The sequence below is a fragment of the Amblyomma americanum genome, chromosome 7 (assembly GCF_052857255.1).
Source record: "Amblyomma americanum isolate KBUSLIRL-KWMA chromosome 7, ASM5285725v1, whole genome shotgun sequence".
In the NCBI taxonomy this organism is placed as follows: domain Eukaryota; kingdom Metazoa; phylum Arthropoda; class Arachnida; order Ixodida; family Ixodidae; genus Amblyomma; species Amblyomma americanum.
In genome coordinates, this window is record NC_135503.1 from 55,992,431 (window position 1) to 56,004,013 (window position 11,583).

Consider the following 11,583-nt stretch of genomic DNA (forward strand, 5'->3'; position numbering starts at 1 on the left):
CACACACACACACACACACACGCACACACGCACATACACACACACACGCACGCACGCACGTATATATATATATATATATATATATATATATATATATATATATATATATATATATATATATATATATATATATATATATATATATATATATATATAGGCCGTACTACGTCCGCCGCTTATGGACGAGGGTGGCGCACCCTAAAACTTAAATACCCCCGAAAGCAGGAGATTTGACAACCGTCGCTGAGCTCAGTTGGCAGAGCACCGGCTGCGTAATTCGTAGGTCGTGGGTTCAGTTCCCACCGGCGGCATGTGGTGGCTTTTATTCTGCTTAACTAATCAATTATCTTAAGAGCAATAAAATATTCAATAGTAATCTCCATTCATCAACACCACAAATAATAATAATAATAATAATAATAATAATAATAATAATAATAATAATAATAATAATAATAATAATAATAATAATAATAAATATCCCATATGCCCCTTGGTTTCTGTGGCTGTTGGCTTCTCTTATATATATATATATATATATATATATATATATATATATATATATATATATATATATATATATATATATATATATATATATATATATATATATATATATATATATATATATCTGCTGCCGGACAAACGTCAGCATACCCAGACAGAACGACGACTGTATTGAGATGTCCTCACACTAAAAACACGAATAAGTCCATATGGGAGTAAAAAGGGAGTAAGCTGCCCTCTAGCGCACTCCCTTTGGAGTTAGTGTGCTAGAGGAGAGCTTACTCCCTTCTTACTCCTTTCTGTTTAGAGTAAGAAGTGCATTGCTCTCGTTCTGCGATAAACCTACAGTATTACTCTTCAGATAGAGCTTCCATGCCGCTTCGTTTCGCGCTTTCCAAATGCACATCCTTCCCGTCTGCGCTCCGCGGCTCGCTTTCGAAAGTTCTAGCTCTAAACGGGTAAAAGACAACTCCGGAATTTCCTCGTCGGCCAAAAACTGGGCCGGCATGAGAGAGACACAGAGCTCCAAGGGCTTCGTTTAAAGCAGGCTACAGGGGCGTTCCCGTTAGGCATTCGGTCATTCATCAGAGCGTCAGCGCATCACCGCCGAAAGCTGCGGTGAAAAATTCCCCCTCCCCTTCCTCTCGATCTGCCTTCAAGCCAAGAATGCTGGCCGTATCTGCTTGCCCGCGTTTTCTTTTTTTTGAGCAGGCATGGCAGGCGAGTGTTTTTCTTTTTACGTTTTTATGTTCTCCCCTCTGCAGATACCAACACGCAAAAAGGCGGGATACCCGAAGGCGAACGAATACAAGTGGGCGGGAACTGCAAGCGAAGCCGCCATGGCCTTCAGTAGTCCGGTGTCCTCAAAAACGGTCGTCCTTGGAAGTGGAAGGACAGACGGCGCCAACTTCAGAGGAGGTTTAGGGAAGGAGGAATATATGGAGCAGAGATTTTTTCGCTTTTGTTTTCCCGTCCTTTTATCGTTTTCTTCATTCAAAGCCATCTTCGTTCGAAGCCGTGGAGGTTCGTCGGCGTTCTCGGGAAGGAGTTCTGAGTCAAAGACGTGTATATAGCAGCTGTTCCGAAAGCCAGAAACGAACTATTGTCGTCGGGGCTTGTCTTCCCCTTCCTCGTGCCAGATATAAAGAAAGGGGAAAATCTGAACCGATCGTCCGGAAGCGATGGGGAGTGTGCCACGTAACTGCCTTATAGAGTTATATAACGCTTTCTTTTATTCCCTTCTTTCTTTCCTCGAAGGATGGAAGGGAAAGCGGCCATCCCAACGCAGTTCATGCTGAAACGGCGCGTATGTATAAAAGCCGCAGTAGAATCGGCCTCTTCTGGATGCTTGAAAGGGAAAGAGGGGAAGTGAAGCGGGAGTTCTAGGGAAGAAATGGGGAAAGTGGGAAAGCGCAGTGGTCCCAAGAGGCGATGAGGAGCCAAGAAAGGCGCGGTCCCGCTACGAGGGGCGGTCCCCAGGCCCCGGAGAACAGCGAAAGGGAGGCGCGGGACCCCGAGTATTTATATATTTTTTCTTCGTGTGCCTGGAGCGGCACTGCGTGCCGATGACTGAAGAGGGTGGCCTGCGCATCGCAGCCGAACAAGCCGGCGCCGCTTTCTTCTGTCGTGGCCGCCGTCGGTCTTTCGATCCTGAATTTAGATCGCGGCCCCTCCCCCTTGCGTGCCACGGTGAGTGAGGGAAGCTAGGAAAGGGGACTATACTTGCTCTGAGACGCTCGGGTGGGCGAGTGCATGTGCGTTTGCAGTGAAAGGTGGCACCGCTACTTCCATTCTGCAATTAGCAGCGCTTATGTCTTCTACTCTCCCCTAGGGCGACCCCTTTTCGAGACTTGGAGGGAAAGTGTCGCCCTTTATAGCGAGGTAAGAAGTGAGGAGTTGCGAGTTTTCAAAGCAGAGAAGGAAAGAGCTGTTGAGGAGGGCGCGCTGTCGAAGTGTTACGTCGAATCAACAATAGCAGGCTCTTGGAACCATTAACGATAGGCCGTCCGCGACGCCTTCCCGTGGATAATCGTTCCTGAAGTCCTGATGCACGAGAAAAATCTTTCGATTATTTAGGGAAAAATATTTTCTTTAGCGTTTCCGTACTTTGAGGCCGAGCGAAAAGTGCAAGGCACATGATGCATACATACATACATACAAACGTACGTACGTACGTACGCACGCACACACACACACACACACACACACACACACACACACACACACACACACACACACACACACACACACACACACACACACACACACACACACACACGCACGCACACGCACACGGCGGCCGGCCAGGAATGTCGTCACGCTGCATCAGAATATATTCGCTCTCGCCAGGGAATCAAAGCTTGTACAGCGGTTGTAGCTGTTGTTTCTAGCAACACCTTCCTATTCCGATTGTTAGGAGGCTCTCAGGTATCAAAATCACGCACGAGCTGTGAGGCAAGCCACGTGCAGTGGAGAAGCCCACCAAATTAATCAATTCGGCCATTTGATAACCTCTTACGAGCATGGACGTTTTCGTACGTCCGCGTTTTTGCATTTCGCCTCGATCGAACCACTTCCGCCGCGCCAGAAAACCGAACCCGCGAATTTTGTATTCATCGCGCCAAAATACATGCGCTTTCGAAAACTTGCAGGCAAAGCAACCCCTCCAGTACACGTAACTCGTCGACATATCAAAAACTGGTTGTGCCACAGTGTCGAGGGCAACTGCGTTTCAGAAATTCTGAAAACTGATATGGATATTACGGTGGGCTACACGCCTCTCAGTAAACAACAGGACTAAGTGTTATAGTTAAAAAGTTAACTAGTCAGTATTAGTTAACCAGACCACTAGCTGGTAACCAGTTCAATTTGTAGAACTACTGCTCCGGTGAAGCTGTCGTCCTAGGTTCGAGCCCCGGACCAGGACGAATTTTTCTTTTACTACGAAGTTTCTGAGAAAGCTGTGTAGCTTTCCTTGGTAGCCGTGTGGCTGCGCTTGGGTGGATGCCAGTGAGTAATTACTCCCTTACCGCATATTAGCTGTATTATGATGCGCTACACCACTGACAATGTTATGAAAAAAAAAGAAACGCTCTTCGAACTCAAAAAGCCTGAATTGCGAAACAAAAAATTGCGAAACATCTTGGGCGCAATGTTCGATATACTTTGCTGTGAGTCTCCTTGTCCTTTTCTCTTCTGCGTGTCCACGCTTTTCAAGCTTATATGCACCTAAATAGTACTGTACTTACCAACCTTTGTTCTTCAATCTACCTCTAAGCCTTTCCGAAACGTATATTTTACTCTGTACTTCTCTAACTTCAGAACTTGCCCAACCCATATCTCCCTATTCAGCTTCATATTTATAGTTTTCCCTTGGGCTCCCTGAACTAGACGGCCCTCCACCCTCTAGTTTGTGATTTATGGGGGTTTAGCGTCCCAAAGCGACTCAGGCTATGAGGGACGCCGTAGTTAAGGGTTCCGCAAATTTCGTTCACCTGGGGTTCTTTAACGTGCACTGACATCGCACAGCACACGGGCCTCTAGAATTTTGCCTCCATCGAAATTCGACCACCGCGGCCGGGTTCGAACCCGTGTATTTCGGGTAAGCAGTCGAGCACCACAACCACTGAGTCATTGCTGCGGCCCTCTGGTTTGTAATAAGGGAGTACTCCATCTCGACTCCACCTTGCGGGATTCCCGTAAACATTTTACCTACCCTCTGGTTTGTTTTTAGGCCTGAGTAGCTATCCAGCTTGACGCACAGTATTGCAGGACCGTATTAATACGTTAGCAAACGTAAGCCCCGGGACCATTATCCCATTCCATAACTCGCAGACAATGGCGACCGCTACCTTGCAAATGGGGCAGGCTTGGCGTTGCCCCCACTGGGCGCGCAGTAAAAGCTCGTACTCTCCTCCACGGCCGCACTGGAGCAATGATCCCTAGAAATACTGTAGCGGCGGCGGCGAGCGCTCGGCGTCGCTTCTCCAGTCCGGCCGTGTCTCATCGGGCCGTTTTTTCACCTCGGACAGGAGCGCCAGCAAATGTTGTAATTCCCGTCTCATTAGCCCGTTAATTCAAGCATAATCAGCGACTTACAAACTGCTTGAATATGTAATTATGGATGAAATTCACGGCCATATCGGTTGCGCCTTCCTAGGTGCATTCTTTGCATTCCTTAAGAGGGTTGAAACTGAGGACAATTCTCGAAAGCTTCCTGTCCGAGACGTGAACATGAAACTTCAGGGAGTAGCCCTTAAATGCATTTAACATTCACATGTGTCTGTGCTATTGAAATTGTAATCGAGAAACGCGGCAGTGACTGCATCCTGCAGTTGTCATAAGGGGCATTAGTATCAATTCGGTTTCTCGTTAATTAACACATGGTATCCTTCCAAGCTGTACTACCGCAAGCTCGCTTCTCTGAATAACTGGTATGCTGTACGGTAAAGCCACTTGTGCGCCACTGCTCCACACTTCGACGTGCTAAAGCAGCAATGCTCACATAATAAGACTAATTGGTCGGGGGCTCATGTTTTCGAATACTCAGTAAGAAATAAGGAACAAACTAATTATATCCCACAAAAGAAAATAAACATTGGCAATAGATTATTTCTCGCGTTTTGTCCAGTCCGGCCAACACAGTACACAATATTTTTTTGTGTATGATAAATGTATTGCGCATATTACCACGCCAAAGCCGCATTGATAGAGACACCGCATATTATGACTAGTATTGGGAAAGTCATATGGCAAAACAAACATTAACAGTGCAATGTGCAAAGGGAGCAGCAGTGTGGATAGCACTTCAGTGAGAATTAACCGCAACTAAAGAAGACCACACCAGACAAAGTACAGATAAATGATTTTCCTGCATGAAGCATATGCCTTCAAATCGTCATGATTTATTAGCCCTTAAGGCCTTTAAGTTGGGGTATTACCTTGGGGGGAGGAATCGGTAACATATGTCAGTGGTCAATGTCACAGCTAAAATGGATTAAGATTTTAAAAACTAAAAACAAAGTGTTGTTCCAAACTGAAATCAAATGAATGAATGTTGTTATAAGCTATGTAAAGTACCGGCTAGTATATTTTTCGCTCCGCTTACTTTAATAATTAGTCTATATTAATTAATTAACTTAAAACAATGGCATTAAACGCTCAGGCATGAATAGGAAGCAGGGAGCGCCATATAAATGGTCCGACCCAGGTGCTGCTCAAGAGGTACCCTTACCGTTGCTTTATTTTTTATTTGGCAAAAATAAAAGGGCGCAATATTTAAAAAATAGGGTATACGCTGCTCAAGCTCTGGGGTACATTTCCATCACTAAAAATAGGGATTCCTATGGTTGACAACGGAAACAAATTCTTTTTTCAAAGAAATCGAAGTTCTATATAAGTCACGAAGATTTTAACCCAGGTTTCTAATCTCCTCTCATTGCTAACCTCAAGGCCTACGGTGCGGCGTTTAAAAGCCTCCTCACAGTTCTAACTGGATGAAGCTACCATGTTTTGCAGTGCGAATATACCTCCGCTGCCAAAAGTAAGTATTCCATATAATTTATTTATCGAAATCTACTCCGATACGAAGGCAGCATACCGTGCCCCTATAAAAGGAAGTGCACTACAGGACAGCTTGCTATTTTTTTACTCCATTAGGCTTATTCGTGTTTGGAGTGAATGCGCCGCGATTACAGCGCTGTCATCCGGGACTTACCAAGACAGAGCTTCGCGGTGCTGTTGATTCATAGTCATATCTTAAACAAAATTGTTGCGTTCATGTTGGTGCTCTATCTGTTTTTCTTGTTTCGCTTTTCTCTTTTCATTTTAAAGCGGAGATGCAGCCGTTTAATTAATCTTGGATCGAGGAAACACTGCTTACTTACAGCTAAGAATGACTCTATAGGGACCAGAGAGGCACCGTGTGTGTGCCTTCTTGATTGGAAACGTCGAGCGTCATAGCAGGCGCGAACTACTTTGTACATCTCTAAAGCAGACCGTTAATGCGGGGTTGTTTACTCAAGCGAACCCAACTAACTAAAGAGTAGCGGCGGCCCCCACCTGGTATTTCACTTGCTTTGCTACCGAAGGCACAACCATCAGAACCTTTTCTTCAGGGATTATTCTGTTCACGATGTACATGTAACACATCGATGGAAAAAAAGCTGAGGAGGGAGTGCGACGCCAAGCGGCCAGCCTTCGCAAGCTAAGCGCTCATGAAGCCGCTTCCTCCCCCATTTTTCGCTTTCCCAGTCAACCCTTACTGATCCGGAGTTCCCGGGTTCGAACCTGACCGCGGCGGCTGCGTCTTTATGGAGGAAAAACGCTAAGGCGCCCGTGTGCTGTGCGATGTCAGTGCACGTTAAAGATCCCCAGGTGGTCGAAATTATTCCGGAGCCCTCCACTACGGCACCTCTTCTTCCTTTCTTCTTTCACTCCCTCCCTTATCCCTTCCCTTACGGCGCGGTTCAGGTGTCCAACGATATATGAGACAGATACTGCGCCATTTCCTTTCCCCAAAAAACCAATTATAACTATAATTATAGTCAACCCTTAGTGTTTTGGTGTTGGTATGTTTTAGTGCGTGCCGCTGCGCGGCCTGTGACGTGGGCGTCTACAGAAAGGAGGCTGATCTACAGTCAGTCTGCTGCGCTAGACCGCGCATGCGCGCGTCCAATATCAGCGCCCGCTATCACGTGGCGTGATTACGGCGAGGGGGAACCGACTCTTTTTTTTTAGTGCGCTTTTACTTTTTATGACTAGGCTTCAGGGCTCTCGTCAAATGCTCCCTCCCATTTTTTTCCTCCATGATGTAACACAAGTAGATATCTCGTGATAGGATATATAGCTAGTTCCAAAGCATTGTCCTCTTGCTCCAGTTTCGATGCGAAGCAAGTTAGGGCTACCAATGCCTAACAAGCGGTTCGGTGCCGCCACCTACATTTGCGAGGACCTGGACCGTAGGGTCTGGGCCAAAACACCTCCTTGTACAGTCAATAAATGTTTACAATCACCACCACCACCATGTCGCTGCAAGTGCACCACTAGCGGGGTACAATGTGTTCCTGCTTCCAAATTGCGGATAAACACATAAAAGTTGAATACCTTGCCCGACTATGCGCAATCGACAGCACTGCTTTAGTGTAACTCCAAGAGAGCAACCTGTATCAGCTTTCTGCAAAAACTTCATATTTGAAGGCACAACCAGTATATATGTGTCTTGCCTGTGAATGTACATCCCAACTTGAAAGTAGTCACAATCACAAAAATGTGCTGCGAAAAGCCCTACAGGTTAAGTAAAGCCTGCTGTAAGTGTGGAGGTGCGGACATAAGTAAACGGAGCATGCTATTTCGTTCCAAGTGCAATCACGCCTTCCCCATCACACATTCAGAAACATTGTCTACGAGAAAGCGCACTCGTGTCCTCTATCAGGCTGCACAAACCATAGCTCCCAATTCTAATTAGGCATCTTGTGAAAAATGTTATAAGCCAATAGCTTGCTCCGTTTACTTTTGCCCACACCTGTACATGTCTCCTTATTAAAGTGTGCATTTGCTGGTTATGGGCAAGGAAGGGAGAAGTCTCCTCCCTGCTTACTTCCCTTTTTGTATTGGTGGGCCAGCCATGGCTAAGGCCCCGATCCATCTGCCTGGGGACAAGACATTACAAGGAAGAGCAAAGAAACATGGTTAAGTCTTGCTGTTGAATGTGCTGTTTTTTTATTGAGAATTGGGAGGAACGTGTTTCTTTCATACAGTTGAACATGTTTTGAAGCCCATGAAAGCTAGAAACCAGACTGTCTGCCTCGTCTGGAAGGTGGCACTGGTCCACCACGCATTGGTGGTGTTGAGATGGCGATGTCCAGATAGTCACCAATTTGGAATCTGCAAGCATTAAGCGTCTTGTTGTCGTCTGAGCCCTTCTGTCCCGAGCAGGTGGTGCCAATGTCCCGCATCCGATAGCCCGGACCACGCACATCTGGGAACACTAGTGCAAAGTCAAAGAATGTGCCCTTCCGCCTGGCATCCCGGTTCACTTCCTTGACCAGACTTGTCAGCTCCTTCAATGTTGCGTCCATCCTGAAAACACACAGATCAGTTTTAGCAGAAAATTTTTGAACAAAAAACATGCGCCAAGCACATCATGTTGCCTCCCATATATAAATTTGTCACTTTTCATCAACAGCCACTATCAACTATGCATGAGAAAACTTGATGCCAGGCTAGTTGGCACCCTCCAAACATTTGCAAAATGCTATAATAATGAGGTACACGTATGGATAGGACTTCGTAGTAGTACAAGTCCATTCGGTACGTGCTCCTTGTTCTTGTGTGTGTGAAAATTTGCAAATCATGAAAGAGAAGCTGGAGGAAGCTTCCAACATCTACAGCTCAAAACAGAACAAAAATGCAGCCAGTACTGTGTCACTCCCTTTCTTTGATCCTGCTGTGTTGCTAGGCCATCTTTGGCACAGCAAACCAAATGGCCTGGCTGTCTGTAACGCTCACCATCAGTTCAGATGGCTGCTGTTACCTTGATCAATGCCTCCTCTATTTCAATGCCAGCCATATCACTTGCTTCATAGCGGGGCCCATTTGGACGCCTCAATTAACTTACTCGCCGCGATGTGGCACTGCTTATGTGATGTCATGGCCTATGTCATAGCACGCGCTGCTGGCGTAGAAGCTGAATGCTCCTCTATAAAACACTGTGTCACAAAGTGAAGAAAAATTTGTTTGCCAATTTCTAAAAGTATGTCCCTTGTTATTATATGCCACTCAGTATATGCGCACAGCGGGCATAAAAGCTAGAGCACCCAATATTTGTTCTCAGTAAAAACTGATTCTTTGGCTTCTGGGGGTTTATCTTGATATTTGGCAGCCCTCATTTATTGCTGAGAAAATTGTACTTAAAAGTTTTCCCACCACTCAATTTAAACTCCTGACCTCTACACTGAAACGAACCCTGTGATCACTATTTTGAGGTGAATGGCAATGTAGCCTGGTCACTGGGATCTGCGCAAAAAAGACTACATCGATGCAGCACTGCAGTCCTCTTGTGAAATTGGCCGGTGATGGCAACACCTGTATTTTAGTTCTGGTTTTTTTCTAGCTTATGAAAGCTGTGCTTTCAGAGGGAGCAATATATTAGTCATTAGAATGCACTAATCTATTGATACAGGTCAAATTTAATTTGTCCTCAGTGTCCCCTTAAGAAAGAGTGGTGAGAAAGAGACTTGCCAAAACGAGCTGGTCCGGTTGGCACTGAAATCAAGAAGGTATTGCCAAGGTAAGGCTTGGTTTATGGGGTTTAACGTCCCGAAGCGACTCTGACTATGACGGACGCCGTAATGGAGGGCTCCGGAAAATTTCAACCACGTGGGGTTCTTTAACGTGCACTGTCATCGCACAGTAAACAGGCATCTAGCATTTCACCTCCATCGAAATGTGACCACCGTGGCCGGGATCAAACCCGGAGCTTTCGGGTCAGCAGCCGGGTGCCATAACCATCGAGCCACTGCGGCAGCTATATTGCCCCGGTAAGCTGGAGTTTCCAAGACACAATAGCCTCAGTTTTGCAGATGCTGCTTCCTGAGGTATGAACATGCCAACTTTAGGCCAATATTTTTTCTTCAAGCAACCCTGGCTAGCAATATGTGGAGAAACTCATCTGGGATGCAGAAAGAAGAATTAAACACGACTAAAGTCCATTAATCTAATTTGGGTCTAGTTGCTGCCATCCCCTGCACTGAAGCAGTAGGTAGTCTGTGTGCGTCTTCCTCTGGTCTTGCGTCTTTTCTCGCTGGTTTTTTTCACGTCAAGCAGTAGGTCTAACGAGAAAGGCACGAGCATGTGTGCCTAGTGGAAATGTGTGTCTCCATAAACCTGTGAGGCTAAGTGCATTCATCTCAGTCAGTCAACACCAGAGTTCCCTTAGCGGCCCAGCCTGGGATCTCTCCGGGGATGCCAGTAATTTGCGCTGAATAAGCATGAGGTCGTTTTAACGGTAAACACTGCCCACAGTTGTAAGTGTTCGGCAACAGCAGCGTGAACTGTAGTCCATCGAATGATACCGAAGTCGAAGTTGCTTACCTTAACTTACAAAAATACATAAACTCTAGTCACAACACGGTAACGTTGCACGATGAAATCCACGGTTTCTCAGCCCGAGCCCTAGCTAAAGGGCTCTTGGGCGCCAGGCGGTATTAATCGAGATTCAGCACAACACAACACTTCTCCTACGTTCAGTGAATACTTCAGCAAAATTTGCACGCCCTTTCCGTGTTTCGCGCCTGCTTGCTCTTCAAGGCGGCAGCCGATTCGTCCACACACGTGAGCACGTTCAAACCAGCGAGTTATGGAAGCCACTAAGAAACTTAAGTGACCGGAATACCTACTGTGCAAAAGTGGTTCTGCAACATTTTACGTTAGAGATTGGCTGAAGCAGTAATCAGGCAATAATCGCGGTAAAACTGGCGCAGAAATTGAAAACCGCATCGACTGTTCAGGCGGCGAGTCCGATGCGTCGGTGCGCTGACGAGAATCAGAAGTGAACAGTGTTCCGGCACTTACCACGTGTAAATCTGCAGCTCATTGGAGGGCACGCTGCCTCTGGAATATTCACTCATGGAATGGTGCCTGTTGTTGTTGAGGAACACCCGAAGCAGCAACGGGCAGGTCTGCGTAGACGACAGTGAACGTGAGAATCTCTGTAGACGCATTGCCACAGCGTGAAGCAGCCAGAATTAACAAGTGCTTGAGACAGAAATGCTAGGAGGCTATCTGAGGTTATCTCAAAATAGTTTAACGGCTCCAGAGCTGTTGCACAAACCTTTTCTCTGTCAATGGGCTTCTCATTTTCATTCTTTTCTTCGATTACAGACTCCATGGCGTAAACAATGGCCGACAACTGCTATGCCCCTGTTGCCCGCACTGAACTGCTAATTTAGAAACTTCGCCAAGGTTTGTTTCATAGTGTCATATTTTTAAAATCCTTAAAATAACTGATGTAAATTAACCAAAACAATTTATGGTTAGTAAAAAGTTTTTATTTTTACGTTTATAGATTACAATACA

The 11,583-nt window shown here is 45.9% G+C and overlaps 1 protein-coding gene across 1 annotated transcript; it reads right to left on the reverse strand.

Annotated features, from left to right (window-relative positions):
- Window positions 1-8,196: 8,196 nt before the first annotated feature.
- Window positions 8,197-11,478, reverse strand: Bin1 (histone deacetylase complex subunit SAP18). The gene is made up of 3 exons (XM_077632274.1): window positions 11,339-11,478; window positions 11,080-11,186; window positions 8,197-8,586 (listed from the first exon to the last, which is right to left on the reverse strand). Exons 1-3 carry the CDS (start codon window positions 11,393-11,395, stop codon window positions 8,292-8,294), a joined length of 459 nt encoding a protein of 152 aa, XP_077488400.1. The 5' UTR covers window positions 11,396-11,478; the 3' UTR covers window positions 8,197-8,291.
- Window positions 11,479-11,583: the final 105 nt, after the last annotated feature.